Below are 26,110 nucleotides of genomic sequence, written 5' to 3' on the forward strand. Positions count from 1 at the left end.
GCAAATAACTTAAAACAGGCAAAATGTTAATTAATCTGATACCGAATATTTGAAATCGACATGTAGTTGGGTTGTCATGAGACTAAGTGTGACACGAACCCTCCCCCCGTCCTCGCGGGTTGGCTGAAATCTGGGTTATAGTGAGAGGTCGACTTGTAGCACAGTCTAATGTTTGCGTCCGCCCCTTACATAACTGTACTTCGCCATATTTAACGCACTTTTCGTCGGAAAAACTAAAACTGGAAAGTAATTTCACAAAACGTATTAAGATAATGGGCAAGCCTCCAACTGTTTTGTTGCACATTATGTAAATGTATCGTATATCAACAACAAAAATTGCAAGGGGAGTCCACTACGTAACTTTGCAAAATTTGGTTCTGTGTTTAAGCGGAGTAAACTAATTCATCAGAAAGACAAGGTAGTATGTTGACTAGTATTTTAATAAACTCACGGTCAACTAAAATCTTCACTGCATATTCGTCTGCCTTGGTGGATCATATAGAAATATACATGCTATGTAGGTTGGTCGTCTCCCTTTTCAGTGAAACATAGTTTTTGTTTTGAATGTGTAATGAATGGTACTTAAAACCGTAATAACGCTCGTCTCTGAAAACCTTTGTTATCTATCGAAACTTTTCTGTAGAGAAAGGTTGTATTAAAACACACGAAGATGAATCCTAAACTCAGTTTCACAGACTATGTTTTAGTCGTAAACGCTCTCCTGTTGTCCGTCTGGGGTTACAGTATTTAAATGAAAGCTACTGACACTATCACGAGACGATGTATACAACGTATCCGTACGCTGTACTCACAGCTAATATGGTTTCTGCGTGTAACTGCTAAATGTTATTTTCAATTTCGCAATTTCCTGTATCAAGTCCCTTTCTTTCCACTTCCGAAAACACGGCATAGTGTTGTTTAGTTTGCCTCACCCTGGTCCGGGCGTTGCGTATATATGGTGTTTTATATCTTCAGCCTGTCAAAGGTACCGGTTGTGACTCGGCGAGACAGCCAAGCCACTACGAGGTAGCCGAAAGGCACGCGTTTAAGCTCACGCAGGCTGGCGTGAGGTCTGGAACAGTTAAAGGAATAGAGACTAGCAAAAAAGGTACGTAGCTTCTGGAATACTTAACTTTAATCCATAATTGGTGAACATCGGTCTGACGGTACATGCATCACAAGATAAATAGCAAATGGTAATGGCGCCTTGCTAGGTCGTAGCAAATGACGTAGCTGAAGGCTATGCTAACTACCGTCTCGGCAAATGAGAGCGTAATTTGTCAGTGAACCATCGCTAGCAAAGTCGGCTGTACAACTGGGGCGAGTGCTAGGACGTCCCTCTAGACCTGCCGTGTGGCGGCGCTCGGTCTGCAATCACTGATAGTGACGACACGCGGGTCCGACGTATACTAACGGACCGCAGCCGATTTAAAGGCTACCACCTAGCAAGTGTGGTGTCTTGGCGGTGACACCACACTACCCATTAATTTTTATTGTATTTTGTTGTCGTGATTTAGTCAATTGTTGCCTAAAGCTCCGTTTGAAACTCCGAAGAACCTCTGCTTCCCGTCTTAATTTCCAACTTTTCGTAATTTTTTCAGTTCTGACATGCGGTTCATAGCCAATAAATTATGGTCGGTGGAATTTTTTTACAGTTTAAAATCTGGTTTCGTAATCTCTGTCTTATCGTTTTCCTCTAATGCACAGTACACCAACTGCAGCGGTGGGCTACTTGTCCTTGTCCGTCTCATGTGTGTACGTTGTTCTAATTTTTAGGTTATCTGAAAGTCACTAACCGTCGTGTAAAGTAAATTGGGTTGTTTGACTGTCATTGCAAATCTTTGTTTGGGACGTTTAAATAATTTGATATGTCGTATTTTTTTCCGTGTTCTGTGTACTGTCTGTTAGCAGTGTACTGATGAGCAACTGTAGGCTATACCTGCGTCACGTTTGCTACTTCTTAACTCAACACAGTTCGCTTTCATGTCGTTAATACCGCCGTAGTATCCTTACCTCCTACTGGAGACGACACAACCTTGGTATCTGTTTTACGATTGCTAATTTGTAGCTGCGAGAGGCACCTCTGTTAGCTACGGTTACTACCGCCCAGAACCTGCTGCGCTTACTCGCTCGACATCAAAGGTACTTTTGTTTTATCCTCATTATTTTTGTCTCACGACGCAGTTCAAAACGTGGAGCAACACAACAGTCCAACGTCGCTTTACCTGCAACAATTACTCATTTTTATTTCAATGTTCCGTTGCCAATTAAAGCAAAGCGGAAAACAAATCAAAAATACTCGTTCCACATTCGTGTCATTGGATCATTTGGCGTGGCAGGAGTGGCTGCACACACTAGCCGAAAACAAGAGACACGCGACTTGGCTACACTGCTGCTGGGCGCCCCGCACCACACACCTCTGCGCCTTCCCGTTCAGGCGCCCTTCTTCCCGCCCCTACACCTTCTTCCCGCTCCTACACCTTCTTCCCGCTCCTACGCCGCTCTTACTGCCCCTCTTCCTTTGCTCTCCCTCATTGTCAATTTTTTCGCTAGTCACAATCTGCGCCCCAAAGCATACAGCATCTAAGGCGTCCCTCCCCCCCCCCCCCCCTACCAGCAGCAGCTGACAAAAAGCTAGCTTCGGAGACCTCCTTCGGACTGTGTTCAGCCCATACGTCTGTTTTCTCTTTCCCTTTGTCAAAACCCTTGCTAATCTGTCTTGTGTTCTCACCATGTCAGTGTACCGTGCTGTTTTTCAGGTTCCTTAAAATATTAATAAACGATCATCACTATTCCGTATACAACTTCCTCCGTCATAAATTGTGGCTAGTCCTAGTCAACTACGGTATTCTTTTATAAATAATGTGCAGTTTTTATTTCTTAGTGCATTCATCGATCGTCTTCGATAGTCTCTCGTTGCTCATTTTACTGACGCACATGAACCCAAAGCTGCCTTAGAAAATAAGCTTATTATTAAGCATGCAGTGTTGTAAATTCCTGATTATCAACCTTAATCAACCTTAGAGAAATGTGATCAGGAGTTTGTGTTGATTTGTTGCTGTTAATGCTTGTACATCATTCAGATGTAGGGGACGCTGGAATTTACAGATACCTAGGGCTAATCGAACCATCATATTAATTAACAATTCGAGAAGAAGAATAATTTTTTTCGTACCATGAAGTTGTGACCATTGTTTGGATGTACTATTTGATCTTATATGGCTACTGTATGTTAGCTAACCAAAAATAATTTTTTTCTATTATTTGACACATTCTCGTAAAATTTTAATTACTTGTAGGACACAATATTTTTTTCTTTGAGTTAAACTCAGTGTTTATTGCTTTATGATACTCCATGAAATATAAGCTCTGCACGGGAACCATTCTTGCCCTATTTTGAAGATTTCTGACGAAGTGAAAGTGAGGTTACTTGGACCATTAAGGTTTGGAGTCAGGTGGGCCTCGAGTTGCCATATAAGACACTGCAGCCTTGTAGGGGTAGCACAACCTTTGGTTTTTACTGTCTGCAGCATCTTGAAAGGCTTTAGTGTCAGTGATATTGAATCTTTCAATTCAAACTTATTAACCGACCGAGACTGTTTTGTCATCATATGCACAGGACACACTACTACCAATTCAGCAACTAATAACACATGGCTCACTGGCGTAAGATGCGAGCAAAACTGCAGACCACAATGAGGAGAATCTTGAGCATCAGACAGACTGCACGTCCTGCGCAAGTTTCGAGCCGAGTTCGAGTCTCGGTCGGGCACACAGTTTTAATCTGCCAGGAAGTTTCATATTTCGACATACTCTGAGACTGGTGCAAGGAAAACGACAACAGGGAGAAAGAAAGGAAATAAACTGTCCTTACTAGTACACGAGTTACACAACAGTTACTTGTAAAAGACAGTGGATCAAAAAAAGCAGTTGCCAAAAGAGCGTACGTTGAACAAAGTAAGCCTTCTGTCAAACTCCCAATAGTGGGTGAGGGCAGCAGCAGATATGAAGACTCTCCTCACGTCCACAGTATTGATTCCTCTAATAATGACTCGATTTGTACGCAAGTGCTCACTATTGCGTTGTTCAGGCCATTAAAATGTTCGATGATGGCTGTGAAACAAAATGTTTTAAGAGAGTTGTTTCTACCACGGAATTTGAAGCTACAGGAGATGATTTCTTGGGTGCTTCAAGTGAAATAATTGTCAAATTACTTCAATACATGGTACTGAGGCTTGCAATGAAAACATGATCTGGTTCTAGAGGCCCAGAGGTTCCCAAAGTGGGGTGCGCGCCCCCCTGGGGGGGGGGGGGGGGGGCGGCGTGATGATGTTGCAACGGGGGCGCGGGTGGAGTTAGCGGTATAAACCTAATATTTCTTTTTAATATCGATATTTTAATAAAAATTAATGTGCAGGTATTAATGATAGATTATGGTGCTAAATGCAATCGTTGGCGTCCCACTTCCCGCAATCCTATCTCACTATCCTACAACATACAGCTTTTGAAGATAGCGTTTGGAATGTTACGTTTAGAATGTCACACACAGAAAGTGTCAAAATTACGAAGGCGATATACGTTAATTCTAATGTATCAGATTTGTAAACAACTTATTTCTGACAGTTGGAAAACAGTCGTGTCAGGTATCAACTATTCCGTACATTTGTACACATGAACTGAACGTAATCATGTTACAACTTTTAGCCGTAGTAAGCCATGTTCATCAGAGTAATAATCACTTTTACTGCGTAACTGCAAAAATGCCGTTTTACTACCCTGTCAACCCGCGGATCCCCATGTGATGCGATTACGGTGACTTTAATAGACTGTATACGCTTCTAACGAACTGGCGGGTTCGTAATTTGGACGCCAGGTTTATGCCCTTTGTCACCAGAAAAATGTGCACGACGTGAATGCGAAACTAGTACAAGTGTTCGTTCTGAGCAGAGTACTTCACGCCGTTCTGGAAACACTTTCGTGACTGCTAAGAATGAAACATAACCTAGCTAGGTAGACAATGAAGTCCATTAGTGAGGCTATTTATTTTTTTTTTCGAACGGTCAGTACTACAGCTCTTTCATTCGGATTACTTATCTGACAAAACTTATTTTTCTTCTGCCTTTTTGAAATACGGCACAATTTCCTTTGAAATTAGTGTACGTTCTTTGCTGCGACAATGGCTTCTTTGGTACGAGTACAGAGATAACTGCTTGGCACTGCGCACAGTTTCCAGCGATGTGTGAAGTGTATCCATGACCTTTCTTAATTACTGTGAAATTTGACAACCAATTCATTGATGTTATCTCAAAACTTATAACGTTTCGTTTATAAGTAACGAAAGATAGGGGCACGAAAACGATTTTCGCATAAAACCCCACCCAGGCTGCACTGCTCAGAACAGCACCGCAGAACAGGTAGCAAATTCTTTGGGTGCCTGTGGGCTGTTTCCGCCCTAATCCGGGAAAAGCCCGTTTCTCCCAGCAAGAGCCCTGCTCGGCCACCAGGTCGCAGACAGAGAGTACACTGACTACCTGCGCTGCGGCTGGGCTTCCCCGTTCTTCGCCCCACTCCTCACAGGCAGTCATCTGAGGTGCCGACAGACTACAGTAGCTTTCCTTTATTTCAGTTGGTTGCTTGCAGTTGTTGACACATCTGATGTATTGGATTTTGCTAAAATAGCGTTGAATCTTTCTCAGTAAAATCAGTGTTAGTGCGAACTTCTTGTTTTCTTTTTGCTTCACCATGAGTGTCATGAAAAAAACGTAAATATAATGACGACTATATCAAATACGGTTTTGCTTCTATACAAAAAAATGGTGTTCACCAGCCGCAATGTGTTATTTGCTATGAGGTATTGAGCAATGATTCCATGAGACCCTCTCGTCTGGAACGCCATTTGTGGGCAAAGCATGGTGCATTGAAAGAGAAGCCGAAGGAATTTTTTGCTGCAAAATGATAATTTGAAACGAATGAAGTTGGACGCTGCTGGATCCTTCGCTCAGACATCAGAAAAGGTACTGGAAGCCTCGTACGAGTTATCGCTACTTATCTCAAGGACCAAGAAAAGTCATATTAACGGAGAGACACTAGTCAAACCCTGTTTGTTGAAAGCTGCTGATATTGTTCTTGGGTCAGAAAGTAAACAAAAACTTTCACAAATACCGCTTTCTGGGAATACTGTGAAACGTCGGATATATGATATGGCCGAAGACATACAAAATCAATTAGTTACGGCCGTCAAACAATCGCAGTTTTTCGCAATACAGTAAGACGAGAGTACCGTTGTTGCGAATTGTTGCCAACTGCTAGCTTTCGTTTCCTATATAGAAAATGAAGCAATTAAAGAAGAGTTGCTGTTTTCTACAGAGTTAAAGACAACGTCAAAAGCAATTCATATAATGGCAGTCGTCTCTGAATTCTTTTGTAAAAATGAATTATCATGGCAGAAACTGATAGGCGTATGCACAGACGGCGCCCCATCAATGCTTGGATGTCGCTCAGGATTCGTGCAGATGGTCAGATAGAAATCCCTAGTGTTACTGCTATCCACTGCGTAGTACACCGTCAAGCACTGGCAGCTAAGACACTTCCAAAGGAACTCAATGATGTCTTGAAATTGTGCATCAAAATCGTGAATCATATTAAAAAGAGTGCGTTAAATTCCAGGATATTTACGGCTCTATGTGAAGATTGGGAGCAGAGTATAAAACACTTATTTCATACATAAGTACGCTGGCTCTCAAAAGGAAATATGCTAGGAAGATTATTTGAACTTCGAGACGAAGTGATGAAGTTTTTGGAAAATAACAAACAAACTGAATTGTATGTGGAATTTAGAAAGCCCAGTGTTCATGTTGCATTGGCTTATCTGTCAGATATTTTCGAATCTTTAAACACATTGAATTTGAAATTACAAGGTGGACAATCAAACAATTTTTCATCGGGATGCCATCAAAGCGTTTACTGATAAGTTGCAACTATGGAAACGTAAAATTTTTGCCTGCAATTATTCCTGCTTTCCCTGATTGTTTGGAATCCTGGAAGAAGCCCGATTTCAAAACGATTTTAAGGATACTGATACTAAGAGTAAAATATCGAACCATTTGCAGCACCTCATTGATGAATTCGAACGATATTTCCCTAACAGTTGCGATGATAAAATTTACTATAGGTTAGCGACAGATCCATTTCACGTTGATGTGGATGTTTTGCCAGACAGACTACAAGAGGAAGTCTTAGAAATTAAAAATGATTCTGCAGCGAAGTATGACTTTGAGAAGATGGATAAGCCTTTATTTTGGGGAAATATCTCACGGTGTATCCCAGCACAGCAGAACAAGCACTGAAACTGTTTTACCATTTTCAAGCACTTATTTGTGCGAAAGAACATTTTCAGCGGTAGTGGCGATAAAAAATAAGCGTAGAAACAAACTCAGTATTGCCAATGATTTACGTTGCGCAGTTTCTACTATTCAGCCAAGAATCCAAAATCTTGCAAAAAATATGCAAGCTCATTCTTCACATTGATTTATTTGTTTGTTTCTTGCCATACGTGTGTGGAAATAATATTTTTATAATAAATACGTCACATTATAAGAGAACTTGTTATTTTCCTCCTAATTATCCTTACGTGTAGGTAATACTGTAAAATTATAAAAAACTATTTCGAAGAAACAATATAAAATAAACATACTGAATCTGATTTAAATATAAATACTGCATGTGATCCTTACGGATTCTGATGTTAGGTGTGGTACGTTATTACAACTAATAATAGTATGTCTTCTGGATGAAGACACAGCGAAAGTTTATCCTAGATATGGCAGGCGAAGAGTAGTCCTAAAATCTTATACTGGTGAAGAAATGGTGAGCAGAAAGGGAATGTAATGAAGGTAAGGAAGTTGTTTTATTCATATTTTTTAAAGTTCTGCGTAGTGTGCAAAATTATTTCGTAAAACTTATTGTGTCTGGTTCTGGGAACTGGGCCTTTGTCGCCGTTCGGTAACTGTCGTCGTTGACATAAATGCCAACCTATGCGCAATGAGAATGGGGAGTGCTACAGGCGTACGAATCAGTGCAGTTCGTAAACACCGTGACTGAGTGAAAGTAATAAGCCACACTGAACTTAAAATACTGGCCTGCATCCACTAATCTGCAAAGGTCGCAAATATTTTTCCTTGTTTGCCAAGGACTTTCTTTACTTTAGGAGTGGCTTGTAATCACTAGACTAGACTGATGACGTAATAACTGCGTCTCGATACATTAACAACCCACCATGTTACATGACGTCACCATCACAAATTTTTCAATAATTTCTTGATAATCAAAATCTCTATTTTCTAGGGGGGTGGGGCACGGAAGTTTTCTTTTCGGCAGAAGGGGGGCGTGATAAACAAAAGTTTGGGAACCCCTGCTCTAGACTGATGTCACCACGTTCATTGTGCGCTAGTTTTGCTATTTCCACGATTTTTTTCCATTAGTATATTCACAAAGGTTCATTTAACAATGTTACTAGCGTTCTTGCACTAAATTTTCAAACTTTTATAGTCCTGTAATTAATTTATTTAACCGAGAGGTCTTGTTAATCCTGATATATAGTCCAGTTAGCAAAGCCATTGGGGTTAAATGGCCCAAAGGTAGGGTCAAAGTTCTGATTCAGTTCTGTAACAAAGAAAGTGCCTGTAGTTTTTGTATGTGTTTCCCTTCAGGTTCAAAATTTTAAAAAATTCTTGAAATAACATTTCATGCGAAGAAGAAAACAGGTGCACTTAATCTCAGCTCTTCCTATACATTTTCCGAGCGTTTCTTGACCTTGGAGAGATTTTGATTGTGCAAGTCAACATATTTTGCCTTAAATTACTCTTCCATTTCATTAATGATGTCATCGGTGTTGTGAAATCGGTGACCATACAACGGTTTCTTCAGTTCTGGAAGCGAGAGGAAGGAAAAAAAAAAAAGTCAAGTGGGAGAACAAGACGGAGACCGCAAGCTGTCAAATCCAAACGGCCTCGTGTTGTCAGCTGCAACTTGAAATGATCGAGCCGCGTGCAGTACCAGACGGTAGAGGAAAGCCACTGGGAAAGACACCGTAGCTTTTTTTTAGTCAGACCTTGTCCAAAAGGTTGCTGTAGTATCTATCAGTGATGGTTTGACCCTTCCCAAGGTGAGGGTGACTCTACAACAGCCCCAAAAAATTAAAGTATGACCTTCCTAGCTAACTCTCGCACTTTTGCCTTTTGGGGGGAGGGGTGGAGGGACGAATCGACTTGCTTCCATTCCATGCTCGTGGTTTTTGTCTCTGAATCATACTGCTATATACATGATTCATCTGTGGCTACCAGACAATCAGAAAAATTACGTTCACCCTGTTCGAACAGCATTTAACATCTGATGGTGGTGCCGCACAGTAGAAGGGGTGTCACGTAAGAAGTCCGGCGCGCACTTGACCTCGTGCGTGGTGCACGCAGCCAGGAGGTGGCTGTCCTTTCACCTCACCCCAGCAGCGGTGTGACGTTACGACATGACGCTCACGCCACACCGCTGTCCACAGCACGCACCTCTGACCCACTTCCCCGGTGTGTCTCCACGTGGAAGGTCTGCGAGTGAAGCCTCGTATTGCTCCAGTACTGCCTTTTCCTCTTGTGTCACGGCATTGGTATTCAGACATTCCTGTCACGCAGTGTTGAAAGGTTTCCTGGACATCTTTGATTAGATGCTTTTGATGAAAGTTACACAGATGTGGATAAAAATACTCCGTATGAAGAGTTACAATATGAATTTGGGACAAAATAAAGGAAAATGCCAACAACGACAGGACGACACCTATTACACTCATACTGCAAGGCATTCAAGGTTAAAACTGTTCTAGATTCTTAATTTACGTATTTTACACAAGTGTTAAATGTGAATACTGTAGTTCGTGACACCTTTTGACTTGTGTTGCGTAGCTCTCATCTGCTGTTTCTCACTTTTGTAACATATTCTGTCGTTTATCCCCTGGGATGTGTGCATACATCTCAATTCTAACTGTAATTATCTTTGCGCACTCGGAAGCAGCCTGTTTCTGCATTGTAGGATTGCACCACAATTCATGGAAAGTTGCAAAACATTTCTCCATAATAAAGATACTAATCTAGCCTAATAGTGTGCACTCCACATCAACGAACTGAATTCTTACGCAAGAAGCGTTCGCCAAATATCTGCGTGTACACTGAGTTAAAAAAAAAAGTATTTTGGCAATGCAGGCCTACGACCCACATCGAGAAAGTACTAGTACCGAGCATCTGAAGGTCCAGGGGGACATTTTTCCTACAAAGTTTGCAGCACTGCGTTCAACGACAAGGTGTTGGCAGTAGGACGCATGCTTCTCTGTCTCAGTCGGCTGAAAACTCAAGTTTCTCTTAACGGGACATCCACGACTTGATATTCATCTTCACTGATAAGACCTGCTTCCTTGTAGGAAATACGAGATTTGACAACTGTAGCAGATCTTATCATTAATGATGATCTTGTTACAGAGCCGTTATGAAGTTGGTGTCTCTTCCCGAATGCCGCCAGCTGCCAGGTGAGGAGCGTAATTGGTTTCTCTCCACACAGAACGTGCCGGTCCAAGTTTTTAGCGAAATCAGAGGTGTTATTGGGATGGTGCTAAGGTGTACAAGTGGTGTCGTGACTTTCTAGCGGGCTGAACGAATGTTCATGACGAGAAACGGTGAGAGAGCGTCCCTCAGTAGTGACTGATGAGAAGGCGGACTCATTTTGGACGAGGTGTACACAATGTTTCCACAAATCTCCAGATCTCATCTGCGTGAAATTATTACTAAAATACTTGACTTTCGAAAACTCTGAGCGATGTGGATACCAAAACTGCTCACTGATCAACAAAGACACGCCTCTTCATGGAAATTTCTCGAGGTCTTAAAACTGAACGGTGAACAATTACTTGATTCTATTGTGACCAGATATTCGACGTCGGTGGCCCACTACACCCCTGAGATAAAAAAACAAAACGTTTGTTTCGGCCCGAAAAACCGTGACCTGTTTCTTGAGAACAAACAGATTGACTCCATCGAATGTTTTGCCTCAGGGGGATCAACTGTTGCTGCTCGGTGCTGTGAAACCCTAAAAAAACCTAAAGAGCACAATAGAGAACAAAAGAAGGGGAATGTTAACGAAGGGTCGGTGTTTGTTCCCTGAAAATGCACGTCTCTGCACATCCAATGCCGAGATGCAAACATGAAATGATGGTACGGCGTTACTGCCCGGGAGGTCCAGTCTGAGTCTGAGTCTGATCGGCTGCTTGGTGCAAATCTTTATAAAAACCCGGCGTTAGTTCGTCAGGTTGCGCGTCTTTGTGAATAAAATTAGGTGAAATGACCTGAAAAACAGACACCCAGTCCTCGAGCGAAGAAAAATCTCCGACCAAGCCAGGAATCGAAGCCGGCACATATATATCGCAGACAGCCTGTCGCTGTTTGGAGACACATACGCGGGTAGGGACTTTAATAGTAGCAACTATTTATGTACAGCTCGTACAAAATAGATACGTATTTCAAAGTTTTACTGGCCTTCAAAGTAGTCACCAGCATTGAGTATAACCAGTTGGCAGCAATGTGGACAGTCGTAGGATATTCTTAGCAGTGCCACTTGTGTTGACAGTTCGAGCGGCGCGGTCTATTGCCCGATGAATTTGCAGCAGTTCTAAACGAATGCCGTGGAGTGTTTCCTTCAGTTTAGAAATGGAGTTGAACTTACGAGGGCTTAAGTCAGGGGTGCAGTAGGTGGTATAGCACTTAGCAGCCCCATCAGTCAAACAAATCAGTAACAGCTTGTACTGTACGTGCTTGAGCACAGTCCTGCAAAAAGATGGTCAGGTCCTGCAGAAAGTGTCATAACTTGTCTCTACGCTGGTCGTAGGTTGTGTTCCAAAAATGAACAGCACAGAGACAGAAGTGATGTATTTCAAGCATTCCAAAATCCTAGCTGCTGAGAAAGCTAATGAAATGTCCAGATTTCTCTGTAATTCTGCTGAAGGTCACCTGCCAGCAACTGAACACTCACTGTCTTCGGAAATTGCCTTCCGATACTCATTCAGAATATAGATGCTGTAGCACAGATAGTGCACGTGTGCTCTCACTGATAATTTACTGTTCATATATTATGCCCTGTAGTATAATCTGATTAAAATTATACATTAGTTGACACTTTGCACAATGTGGCTGGTTTCCTTCGAACATAGCACTCGATATCTTACCTGAACCGTTCCACAGAGCTAGATTGCCAAAACAGTTCACTTCCAATTCTTTGTCCGGCTTTTTGACTGAATCCTATTTTGTAGTTCATCACAGGTGAGTGTATGCTAATGAAATACACATTTCATACACAGCCCTAACGAAAACACTACTGGAGCCTTCTATGTAAGATGTGATCCAGCATCATTTATGAACTTGTTATAACCACAGAAAGTGGCTTACATTAGGTAAGCTATGCACGACACTGTGTGAAGACATTTTTTCAGGTTGCCACTTGTTATGACTGGGCAAGTCATAGATACAACAGTCTTTTGTAGTGTAATGGCAAAATGTAGTGGTTAACATTTCCTGGTGTGTGGCAGCTTGAAGGTTTGAACTTTACTGCAGTGACAGCTTTTACTTTTCAAAGTCTAAGCAGAAGATTTTGATCATTTCATTTAGTTAATTCATTCAAATGTAACTTACTTCCAATGCTTGTCATGCCATTGTCATTACACTGACTTTTTATTTGCTCTTACTTTTGTTATCCTTGTTTCATTTGGAAGCTGTTTTGTCACCTATAATTTGCAATAAAGTGCATCCTGTGTAGCCTGAAACACCGTGAACAAAGACACTGTGATTTTAGTTCTGCTGCAAATTGGTGGTCATTTTCTAGGCAACATTGTGCATCACGAGGTTGTGATTAGGTTAGAACATGAGTGTAAATTCATGACTACAATACCTGTTTCTATCACAGTTAAGTCATTGCACTTACAATCAGTGTCAACATAGTATCTCCCATTTTTGTAATACCTTCCATGACCCTGCTTGGCACATTGCTCAACAGTACGCATTAACAGCATTTGCAAAGTGACCCACCACGTAACCTATAAGTAGCAGCCAGCAGCAGATTTGGCAACACTGTAGCAGCAAGTGACAGCTCTGTCAAGTCATTTCCTTCTTACTGTTTCCATACTAAGGAAAGCAAATTTTATAAAAGCAGTTGCTACAAACTTTCTCTGTGGTAACTATACAAAACACCCTAAATATACCCCTCTCCTTCCAGGTGTGACTGTGGATTTTAAGATGATAAACATCAGCTGGCCAGGACCTAACTAGACTTTAACTTTTGGCGAACATTAACATTATGAGTAATCTACATAAACGAAAATGGTGTATATTACCTCATTTTCATTGATAGCCTCAGATTTTTCAAGTTCTCATGTGAATGTGACTTGTTCTCATTTTCTGATGAATATGCACTTTCCATATATGGCCTCTTAACATGTAACTTTAGTTCCAGGCCAGCGATAACACTTTCCTAAGGTCAGTATTAGACTGTCTAAGTTCTTTAACACATCTTTCATAAATGATAGGATCAAAATAAATTTTATGAAGGGTGTGATGAAAGTACCCAGTACATTCAAAAATTTTATAAAATGTCTTGGGAAAGATATTTGATAATGGTCTTTTACATTGTAATACTGGCATAATGTCAGTGATTAACAATGAATGTGCAGGAACATAATTTGTGTTAAGTAATCCCGCAGTTAAAGCAATTGGCAGTTGCAAACTGAAGTACAAAATCAGTGCAATAAACTTCATTTGAAGTTTGCTTTCACTGGCAATCGCACAATCAAGTATTTCGAGGTCAATACAAACCTTAACTGTGGTTACTTCACAAAAGATTATAGAATAGTCCAGCAATATAAGAGCATCCTTTAATTGATAAGTTTTGGCATACTATGTAATGGGTTTGTGCTAAGCAGATCACACTGAAGAATCTTTACTGTAGTTTCTGACTTAGGTAAGTCTTACTATAAAGTAATTTTATTTTCATAAAGGTGATGAGAATGAAATATTTGAACCAATGGCCATTTAACGTTTATTTATTTTAACAAATATTCTGAGTAACTGAAATCCATGAACAAAAGACTAAGAATCTAATATTTACTTCACAATATGAGCCAGAGAATGGGTTCCAGAGTCAAAATAGGTACAAATGAATTCATTCAGTCTCAGTACTACCCATTTGCTTCCCACTGAAAGACTACAGGCAGAACTAATTAAGACATTAGTTACTTTTGTAAAGTTTTAAAAAATTGACTGCAAGCAGTCTAACTGACCAGCTTTAAAAAGAAGTAGACAACAAGCATCTGATGATTTTTGTATAAATATTCTGGTTGATGTACTGATAAGTAACACTCACTTGTTTGAAAGTCATCCTATTTGCACTAGTGTGATGACTATGGAAACGAACATTTCCTGGAATGCAGTTAAAATGTTAATAGTTCAATTCCAGAAAAAACTTCAGTTAGGACAAATTCCGTTATGTTTAACACCTCACTTCAGGACACAGAAATTGACGCACAATTGTTTAATAAATTGAAGGATAGGAAACTTCCTTAGGCCATTTTTGTCTTTATTTAACATTATACAATTTTACATAATCAATGACAATCTTTATAAAACAAAGATTCACATGCAATCATGAACACAGCCTGCTGTAAGGTAGTATTAGAAAGGTTTAGTGTTTAACAATACCGTATTATTAAAATTCAAAGTATACAAAAAATAAATAACAACGCCACGATTCAAGATCGCTTTTCCAAGTGTTAAGGATAATTTACTTCTGTCCGTGCTCTCAATGTCATTAACTACACACACACTGGCAAATTGAGTTTTCTTAAAACAGAAAATCTTGTACCTGAGAAATCATTCTCCTGCAAGTTATCTGTCAACATGGACAGGCCTAGATGACAAGAACCTCATAATGACTATAAGCAATCTCTCTTCCTCCATAAGGAATGTAGCAGACTGAATGTGACTGGTGAACCTGAAAAATAAACACAGACATTACTTCAGACACCTGATCAGGGGAGAACTGGATTGCACCATTTCCGAGTTCTCTGACAGTGGTGAAACCTCACCTTTCCTGGTGTTGTTGTGCCATCATGCTGGACCCTGGCCACATAGAGGGTCTCGCCATCCGTCGTATGTCCCACGGGGACAGCCCCGTCGGGAACCTCGCCGTTACTGGACGGCACCCATTCTGCAACACCTGCTCCCAGCACCAGCACCTGGCAAAGTACGACTTATTTCAATTCTCCGCTCTGTTTGTGACTAAACAATGTATTTCCTATGGATTGTGTACCCAGATCTCTTTTGGTATGCAAGAGGTTTCAAGTCCTAAAAAAAACCATTACACAATGATGAAAATTTGTTACTACCACTGCATTCAGTTTTATTGAACACTTTACTAATGATGTTTAAACATTCTACTGTGCTGTCTTCATGTCTATAACAATTTGATAAGCTTTGACTGGAACCATTGAATATGGAATACAAAATGTAGAGGGAAGAAGAATGCCAATGGAGACTAGGGCTCTTCTCTACAAAACTAGCTCAAATTGACATGAAAAATATTTTCTTGTCATCCTGAATCACTACCTAAACATAGGCAGATCAACTTTTTTCTTTGCTAACAATGTCAGATATAGAGTGAAAATAATTTCCTAAGGAATGGCTTATAAAAGAAACATTCTCTTTAACTTACGTCAAACTTTAGAACAGTAAATTAAGTTTGTTACTCTGTTACTCCAGCCTCCACCAACCTGTTTTCATACGGTTGACCAACCACTTGTTGGCATGTTAACTCTGTTCTTAAAATTGAAGATCTGGTTTCTGTCTGAGTTAATGTCCGTGTGTTATTTGTCGACTCCCAGTTGACCTCACCGAGATCTCCAAGAAAATCAAAATTTATGAAGTATATGCTGAAAATGTGTGAGATAACAAGTAAAGGAAAATAAGATGGGAGATATGATATTGCAAGAAGAATTTTACAGAACATGAAGATGTTATGTGCACCAGGGAAGTGTATTACAGCCACTACTATTTTCCGTATATATAAATGATCTGGCAGACAAAGTGGGCAGCAATCTATGGTTGTTTGCTGATGATGCATGGGAAAGTGTATGTTGAGAATATAGGATGAAGACAAAATTTTCAGTTTGTGTGATGAATGACAGCTAGCTCTATATGCAGAAAAATTTAAGTCAAAGCAGATGAGTACGAAAAAGAAACCCACAATGTTTGGATGCAGTGTCTTGCTTGACACATTTACATTATTTAAATATCTGGGCATAATGCTGCAAAGCAATACGAAATTTAACATGCATGTGAGGATTGTGGTAGGGCTGGCTAATGGTCTACTTATTTATTGGGAAAATTTTAGGAATGTGTGTTCATCTGTAAAGCAGATCACATATAGGACAGTGTTTGGGATCTGTAACAAGTTGATTTAATGGAAGACATCAAAGCAGTTCTGAGGGAGGTTGCTAGTTGTCACCAGTAGATTTGAACAAAAAGCAACTTTACGACAATACTTCCCTACTTTTCATAAAAACTCTTGAGAAAATTAGTGAATTGGCATGTGAAGGTGACAGCAGTGACTGCTGCAGACAAATATACATTTCAGCGAAGGACCATTAACACAAGATACTAGAAATTAGCACTCGTGGAAGCATATACAGTTTTTCCATTGCTGTATTTGTGAATGGAACAGGAAATGAAATAACTGTTAGTTGTACTGGGTATCCTCTGCCATGCACTGTGTTGTGGCTTGCAGAATACCGGAGTATATGTGGAAGTCTCAACGCATCTCTGAGTTGACGAAACACCCTCAACATTGTTATCTTGGCAACAGCCAGCCATCACCAGAGTATTCCACCTGGTAAGACACATGAAATACTATAAAATTCAACAAAAATGTAGTAGTTCCTTTTCCAAAGAAGGCAGGTGTTAAGTATTAAACTATCAGTTTAATATTCATTTGAAAAATATGTTAGTTATCGACGAATGGGAAAGTGGAAGAAGTTTACCTCATGGAAGATCAGTTTGAGTTCTGGAGAAATGTACAAATATGTGAAACAATGCTATGACTTATCTTTAAGATAAGTTAAAGAGGCAAACCTACTTTCTTAGCATCTGTGGGCTTAGAGAATATTAACAATGTCGACTGGAATACAATACTTTAAATTCTGAAGATGGCAGGAATTACATTCAATTTGTACATAAACCAAAAAGGGCAGGGAACAAGAATTCTATATTGTAACCTCAACCTTGTGTTAATCTGTTATTGAGTAAACTGTATAGAAAAGAGGAGAAATATGGAAAGTGAAGCAAGTTTAAGGGAGATGAAAAAAATTCAGATTCCTGATGACCCCTTAACTCTGCCAGGGATGGGGGAAAAATTTTAAGAGTAGTTGAATAGATAGTAACAGAAAATAGTGTAATTAAATTTGGCCATACTGAGGGAATTAGATTGCAAAATATGACACTAGGTAGAAGAAGAGTTTTACTCTTACTGATGACAGTTAGGTAGATGCAGACTGACCGTATCAAGAGAAGCACTTCTGAACGTGAGGAATTTATTGTAGAATGTAAGTTTGACTGATAGTTCTTCCTGAAAGAACTTTTCTTCATTGTATCCTGCTACAAAAGTTAAATGAGGACAAAAGCAGTTCAGAAAACAATGATACAAAACTCCGTAATGTGCTGCTACTGAATGCTGAAGATCAAATCGGCAATTTGACTGATGACTGAAGAGCTACTCCATCTAACCACGGAATGAAATTTGTGGCATTGTCTGACTCAGGTACCTAATGCAGAAAGGACGGGGATAAAAATTTTAGAGGGAGACCGAGGCTAGGCTCTACTGCAGAAGTCACATTCAAATGGCTGTAAGCTGCAGAAGTTATGCACAGTTGAATGGGCTTGCACAGAACAAATCAGCACAGAGAACTGCGTCACAGGTCTTTTTATTGAAGACAGTGAAGACCACAGCTTTTTTTTCAATACTCTCCAAAGACGTACTTTATATTTTATATGGTATGACATCGTCCTCAATAGCTTTCTGCAAAATTACAAGAATATTAAAAAATACTTCTGGCAAGGATGCTACACAAGATTTTCATGGTTGGGGCTTCACTGATATTGATAATGTGCTGTGGAATTTTAACAGCACTGAGCACTATGGGACTTAACATCTGAGGTCCCTTAGAACTTACAACTACTTAAACGTAACTAACTTAACAACATCAAACACATCCGTGCCCGAGGCAGGATTCGAACCTGCGACTGTAGCGGTCATGAAGTTCTGGACTGAAACACCTAGAACCACTCGGCCACAGCAGCCGGCCGTGAAATTTTATGTTCTGTTTTGCAATACACATTTAAAAAGAGCACAGTTGGTTGGCTTGCTTCTGGTTTCTTTTGCAAATGATGTACATCTTGCTTGTACTTCTTTCCTGCAATTATGTTTGTTAACTGTCAAGCAAAGTAGTGAACACCCCAATGCACTAGCTTCGTTAACCTCTCAGTTCAGCACTGTAAACAGTGATTGAAGAGTCGAAATATTCAAAGTTCTTGGCAGATTAAAACTGTGTGCCAGACAGACTCAAATTTGGGATCTTTCATTTTTGTGGGCAAGTGCTCACCAACTCTGCTACCAAAGCGAGACACTTGGCCCATCCTCACAGCTTTATTGTGCCAGTACCTCAACTCCTACTTTGCAGAAGTCCTCCAGTGAAATTTTTGTGACTAGCACTCCTTTCTTCCCGTTCCCTCAGGTTCATTCAACTTTACAAAAAATTCTGACTGAAAAGCAGTTGTCTCAGGAATATGACTAGCCAGTCTAGGACAACCAGAAGTGAATTACATATTGCTAGTACCTGTTAAACATGAATTACTCTTCTGTTGCTTTTATGTATTTTATCTTTACTGCATCATGTTCTGTTTCACAGCTGAACAGCTCTGCCTTTAAATGAATCTGACAAGACAGGAATGGGTCCGGTATTCTGTACGGTTCTGTCTGCTGGTGAATTACGTGACGGACACCTTCACATTTTCACCCTTATGTTTTAGAAGTGATACTTTTTCGACTTTGTACAGCATTATGGTGCATTACACAATTACCACTACTGTTTACAGTATCCGTCATGCCCACAGTTTTTCCCACATTATCACTCATATCTTAATTTTGCACTCTTTATGTTGACCGTCACAAGATGTTTTCCGATGTTCGATTGAGCCACCCACTGCAACATCTCGGTACCCTATAAATCTGACAGCTGTTTGTAGAACCTGACTGGCAGCAGACAGAATTGCGTATTATGCTGGGAGGTCTGATCTGTAACCCAGTTTCAGTAACTGGCCCAGTAGAATGTCCACCGCACACTGCCTGTCGCTGGCACACGAGGGTGGTGTGGCTGTCTTCCAAATTCATCTCCGTATTTTTAATACGGCAAGTGATCCCGTGGTCCTCCCACCTACCTCACTGTAGATGTAATTGAAAGTTAGTGCAGCTGAATTCTGGATGTGCCAATTTTATGTGACTTCTTGGTGGTACAGTTCAGTGGTGTATCACTCACAGGGTAATTCACTATAGTGATGTCCTCTGGTTGTGATATATCTTTCTACACAAAGTCCCACTTATTTAAGCTTCTTCAAATTTGTGAAATCTAAGTATGGGAACTGATTACACTCCTCACTGCTAACTTTAATCTCTTTCTCTAAAGTGGGAGTCATTTTACTGCATCTGATACTGCAACAGGCTCATATCTGCAGAAAATAGCTCACTTCTTCCTCTTCTGCACTCGCCTTGCAAACTAGGTTATGCTGTCTGAGCTGCTACGGGAATCTCATCTGTGGTGCTTCTGTACTTTTAATATGGAGTTAGAGTAACTGTCTTTAGATAAGCCCGTTTAAATGCTGCTTCGATGTTCTTTAATTCTACCATCTTTCGAAAAGGCCACTGACACAGCCAACCAATTCAATCACATTTGGCGAGTTGTGTGTGTAAAATCCAAAATAAAAATAGTAAGGTACTCTGTGTCAATGCCTGCGTTCTGCTTATTTGAAGAAAACCACCCCTGAAGTAAATGACTTACTCAAAATTAAGGTGATCAACAGTTCATTAAAAACTGAGCATTTTCCATTAGGATGTGAGGTCACACAAATGCATATTTTGCTATAAATTGAGGAGAAGTAACTTACGAATGCTGTTTATGTGCCCAGCTGCTACGAAAATATGGGTCTGCAGCCCCCATATATGACGACTAGTGCTCAGTTTTCAAGTATTTATCAATCCTGTGAATGTAGAGGATATGGCGGGTCATTGACTTCAGGGGCAGGTTTCTCAAACCAGGAGGGATGTTTATCAATAATGTGTTAGCCTTTCACTTTAGGTACTACACACAAGCAACCTGTCAGAGGCGCCTGTTGACGCACCTCGTAGTGGAACTTTGAGTGCTCGAGGCAGTTCCAGGAGACGAAGGCGCCCTGGTGCGTGGGCGCCACCTTGGCGGGCAGCAGGTCCCCGGCGTGCGGCGCGCGCCCCACGTACAGCGGGCCGCCGTCCTTGTCGGTGCCCGCGCGCACCGCCCGCGCCGGCACCTCGCCGTAGCTCGCCTCCTGCCAGTAGTAGCTCGTCGCCACTGCAACACCGCACCGTCACATCACACTGGGCCCTTCATTCATTCGTATAGAGTGCTGTACGGTCAGGTGCTGCGTACTGTGTTCTCTACGTGCACCCCGGCATGCAATGCGACCAGTTACCACAGGGTAACAATGGCGCGTTATCTTTCCTACGACTTCTTACGCAGTAATCTGTAATATTATGCTAATGCGGTAATACCGTGGAGGTAAAAATAAGAGCAGTTATGACGTCACAAACTTGAAGTCGACCCAAGTGAAGATCCGCCATATTAGCTACCCCAAAAATTTCGCTTCTGGTGGTTTGATTCCGTGTAGTCGTGAAGTTTTTTGATAAAAAAATGCCGGCCTGCGTCGCTTACGGGTGTACTATAGTTCAATTCTTTTATCTTCGCGGCTCGCGCATGCCCGCCCAGACGCGGGAAATTGCTGCGTTGCCAGTTGCACACGACGCACGCTCCAAGAGAAGCAGCGCCATAGTATATAGCATAGTTCGCAAGCTTGCGTTTAGGGGGGAGCGCGCAGTTCGTGAAGTGAAGCCACCACGGCCGCATTAACCCTTTCGCTGCTACAAAGACGTGCTCCCTGCATTCCGCGCTGTGCGCGATTTTGTCACTGCACTGCTCGCCTGTGCAGACACATGGTGTTCCCACTGCTTTGACACACTTATCATTCGAGTCCACAAAAACTATTTGGCACAAAAATTAGATTTTTACCCATCTTCTTGACTGATACCTTCCCCCCATAAATGACTTAATTTTGTTTCGATGTTCAACGCAGTTATTATGCAGCATTAAACATAGTAAACCATTGCACATAATTTTGAAGAGTTTGCAGAGGTAAAAAGTCCGTAGAGTATACTTTCCGTATGGTCGATTTTAGTTGCCACAATGTTCAGAATGAAATGTGGACAAGATACCTAAATTTTATATAAAATTTACTGTATAACAATACCTCACTTAATTTAAGTACCACATAGGTGTCGTATGTAATATTGAGAAATATTCCATATTTCGCGACTGTAACAAAAGTTTTATTTACACAGGGCACGTTTGGCTTTATTTTAAAGCACTTCAATCAATCAAAAGGAAGTACACAAAATACATTAAATAAAACTGTGGACTTACAAAAACATTAGGACTTGAATATACCGTCTATCAGTGAAGTGCTCTGAGCTATGTCAAATATAATGTGTGTGTGGCACACACAAACATTTATTTGCTAAAACACTGATCAGCCAACACAAACGTTGAATATTGTGTTACCGCAGCACAAAACTACGAAAGGTGACTTGGAAATGGAGGAGACAAAATACTGTCCACTGAAGATGCTTCAAAAGAGAAATGCGTCTGGTCCAAAGTCGCTTATTACAGTTGCAGAAGAGGAATATATTTCAATACCATTCGTAAAACTGCGACTGTGGAACAAACAAGAATGAGAACATGAGTACCATTGTGCATATGCCGTACCTTTCATTGATTGAAGTGCTTTAAAATAAAGCCAAACGCGCCCGGTGTAAAAACTTTTATTACAGTCGCGAAAGACGGAATATTTCTCAATATTATATACGACACCTATGTGGTACTTAAATTAAATGAGATATTGTTACACAGCAAATTTTATATGAAATTTAGGTATCTTGTCCACATTTCATTCTCAACATTGTGGCAACTAAAATCGACCATACGGAAAGTATACGCTATGGACTTACCTCTGCAAACTCTTCAAACTTTCGTGCAATGGTTTACTACATTTAATACTGCATAATAACTGCGTTGAACATCGAAACAAAATTACGTCATTTATGGGGGGAAGGTATCAGTCAAGAAGATGGGTAAAAATCTAATTTATGGGCCAAATAGTTTTTGTGAAATCGAATGATAAGTGTGTCAAAGCAGTGGGAACACCACGTGTCTGCACAGGCGAGCAGTGCAGTGATGACAAAATCGCGCACAGCGCGGAATGCAGGGAGCACGTGTCTGCAGCAGCGAAAGGGTTAATGAAGAGAGAAAGCACTAGAAATTTCAAAAAATTGCATTCAAACTAATATAATTCGTGAAGTAAGGCACTTCGATATTGTTTTTAAATAATGAAAATATGAAGCACCACAGAAGGTTTGAACTCATAACCTTTCGCGTAGTAGGCAAATACCTAAACCGTTATGCTAACGCAACCCGTGCAACTACTGAACGCCATGAGGAGTCTAACACGTCACGCAAAATACTGACAAACACTGTTGGTATGATTATGAATTACTCACGCTTCGTCGAAGTACAATAGGAAATAAACAATTACCGCTGTTCTTTATTGCGAAAAAGCGGTTCGTGAGATTGATACAAACACCTTTCCTTCTATCGCCTGAAGTAAGAGTCGTATTGCTTGTTTAGTTTAATTAATTAATAGAATATGAAGCAATTGGTATAAAGAATGCTTTTTCCAAACTTTCTATAAAAGAAAGTCTGCTATCAAGACATTACTTTTGTTCTAGTACTTTGTGACTAAACGTTTCTAAAACTGAACACTCGTCCATGCTCTGGACTGCAGTCGGGATCTGGCAACGTCGTTCTCTGTTCATTGGCTGACTTTTGTGACGTCAGATGCGCAGAACGAACCTAAACTCGGCCCAACATAAATGACGCGCACTTTAATCGTTGTAATTGTAGTCTAAAGTTTAAACAAATCACATTTCATTCGTAAGTGGGCTTATTTAAGCGCTATTTTCTTACATATACTTGAAATTCTGATGCACTGTAAAGTTTTACAGTATGGTCTTATTTCTGTGATTTGACTTCAGATTTCCTATCAGTCCAACGCGAAGAGCTCTCTGGAGATGAGCAGCACATTTGGTTTTCATTGTTTCGTTATTCCCAAGTAACTGAAAAGTCCTCGCAAGAAATATCCTGGTAATGGGGACTAATGTTTTAAAATGCAATAATTTAATATAAAAATAACTACGTTTAGTTAATTAAATCTCCAGTAAAATATGTTACAGTGGTTAAATTAAAAGTACTTAAAGGGTTACATATTTGCTAAAGCAAAGTTCCCTATCTAAGACCAGGCTTAGATCATTACAGTCATCACTGTGTTGTCGTGTTACCCTGTAAATTGCTGTTATCTGCCGCACTGAATGTCTGTCGGTAGGAACAATTTAAAAACAAAGCAGATGTGTAAACTACAATGGGCCTGACAACCTTAAATTCAGTTCTTTGCCTTCGTAATTTAACGAATCTTTCACTTAGTTGACATGACAGCTGGCTTGTTTATATCATCCCTGCATACATCTATGGGACACCAAAGGAAACGAGGTAAGTTTCTTGCAAACTGGAACATTTAAAATTTGCATTTGACTTGAAAATACAACGAATACAAATCAGTGCCTCTAAACTATAAATCATTGCTTTTGGAGTTCCGGCTTTATCAATTATCGACACAAACACAATGAAAGTGAGTAGAAATGGATTACGAAAGCACGCTTTTCATAGTACATACTTCTCGGTTATTCGAAGTGTATAAACAAAAAGGAATTACACTACTGAGGCCAGAAGCGTCATTTTCGTGTCTTATTACTGTATCGAATACGCATTTAAGACCAGAAAAACGTTTGAAGTTGCTTTCCTTATGCTTTGTTGTTCACTAAAACAGTAACATTTACTACATAAAACGAATATCGCTTGCACACGACAGAAATAACGAACAAGAAGCAATTGTAAAAGTAGTCTGCTAATGTTTTGGGGATCCAAGATGGCGGCAGGCCCCGCCCACTGGCTTCAAAACAACGTACATCGTAAGTCTGTAGCGCCATCTCCCCTTATTCTACCTCCATGGGTAATACACACGGTTGACCGTCTTAACCCGTAACGGGGAATAAGTAGGGATAGAGATGAGCTGCAGCAGGTCGTAGATCTTTGTCGGTGACAAAGAGGGTCACGCATTGCTACTAAACGTGATCGACGTGATTCGAACGTTGAAGCGATTTTTTTTAAAAATGGGAGCCGTAATATTTTATTCGAGATCTGAAAAGAGCGGCAAATTTTACATATAAAATACTTTATTGGAGGTCACGACAAGGTTCAGGCAAGGTCGAAACTGCAAATACAGTTTTGGATCTATAAAAAAGGGTTCTATAGGGGGTTAACTCTGAATAGAGGAGGGATACAGCAAAATACCATGGTAGATTGAGATTGGCAGGGGCGTAAGTGGCCACCTATCATTAGCAAAAACCATGATTTTACTGTAATCTATCGACGGTGTTTTTCGTTTTATCGAAACCCCTATTTATGACGTCGGATTTGGAAAGAGCAAGCAGAGATTTGAACTTTTAATTTGCGTGTTTATTAGCGAAAGTAAATATATCACAGCGTATAAATGTTATTGGGGCATTTGCAAGAGAGAACAAACGTAAATAAAACAGATTATTGATTTAGAATTGATTGAATCAGTTCCCTCGCCTCTCGTTCCTCACGATACCCCCTCCACTTTGTAACTGACATTGCCCTATGCTGTATTCCTCGTCTATTCTATTCTAGGTTAATCCCCAATAGAACAAAAAACATTTGTTTATTTGATCTTCATTGAGTCAGCCATGACAGTGAATAGTTTTGTGAAATTTTCCGCTCTTTTCAGATCTTTAATCAAATATTAGGGTTCCTACTTCAAAAATCATTACAATTTTAAAAAAATCACTAACTTCCAAATCGTCTTGATCACATTCAAGGTCACGGCCATTAGTTGCAGAGCGCTACCGTGTTTGCCACCTACAACTCCTAGATGAAACATTTTGCTGTACCTCATCTCCACCCCGACATATTTCCCATTATCGATTAAAATAGTCCACCACGTATACATAGACTGCGGAGCCACTTCACAGTGGCAGCGGTGTCCGAAGCGAGATGGAAGATCGAACTGCGAGGGTGTCATTGGTACAATTCTAAAACCATCTTACTCCCAAAAATAAGAAAATCGTCGATTTATCGAAACATTCTAAGGTATATCGTGTTTCTCCTGCGAGGTTCGAGAACTTCGTGACTCGATGCAAGTAACACCGCGGCGGAGCTTCCCAGCGTTCGACGCCCAGCGGCGACGCACGTCGCCCTCCAACCCACGCTTCACCTTAACGTCCCTGTAACTGCTCTTGTTTCTACAGCTAACAAGCCCAGGTTCACGTTTCTGAATGTCACCGCAAGAGCGTATTATGAGACTTCTGGAGATTTTTGCGTCCTCTACTTTACTGTCAAAAGACATCAGAAAATGATGTCGGCTATGAGAAATCTTAAGATCAGAATGCCACGACATACACTCGTACAGGCGACAGAAAACTTTTGACAACGTTTGAGACTTGAAGTGTCTGAGAAACTACTTCGAATAAGAAACTAGTTTCGCTAACAAAT

General features: G+C 40.5%; 1 protein-coding gene across 3 annotated transcripts in view; it reads right to left on the minus strand.

The window, feature by feature from the left end:
* Positions 1–14,631: 14,631 nt before the first annotated feature.
* The window catches only part of LOC126259787 (natterin-4-like), a 115,675-nt gene continuing 104,196 nt past the window's right edge, over positions 14,632–26,110 (minus strand). For all 3 annotated transcript variants that reach the window (XM_049956796.1, XM_049956794.1, XM_049956795.1), the window contains 3 exons: positions 20,520–20,725; positions 15,161–15,310; positions 14,632–15,066 (listed from right to left, as the gene is read on the minus strand). In XM_049956796.1, the coding sequence (XP_049812753.1) occupies positions 14,983–15,066; positions 15,161–15,310; positions 20,520–20,725 (440 nt within the window). In that variant the 3' untranslated portion in view covers positions 14,632–14,982. The remainder of the gene's footprint in view (positions 15,067–15,160; positions 15,311–20,519; positions 20,726–26,110) is intronic.

Source organism: Schistocerca nitens, chromosome 5, assembly GCF_023898315.1.
Source record: "Schistocerca nitens isolate TAMUIC-IGC-003100 chromosome 5, iqSchNite1.1, whole genome shotgun sequence".
Taxonomy (NCBI): Eukaryota; Metazoa; Arthropoda; class Insecta; order Orthoptera; family Acrididae; genus Schistocerca; species Schistocerca nitens.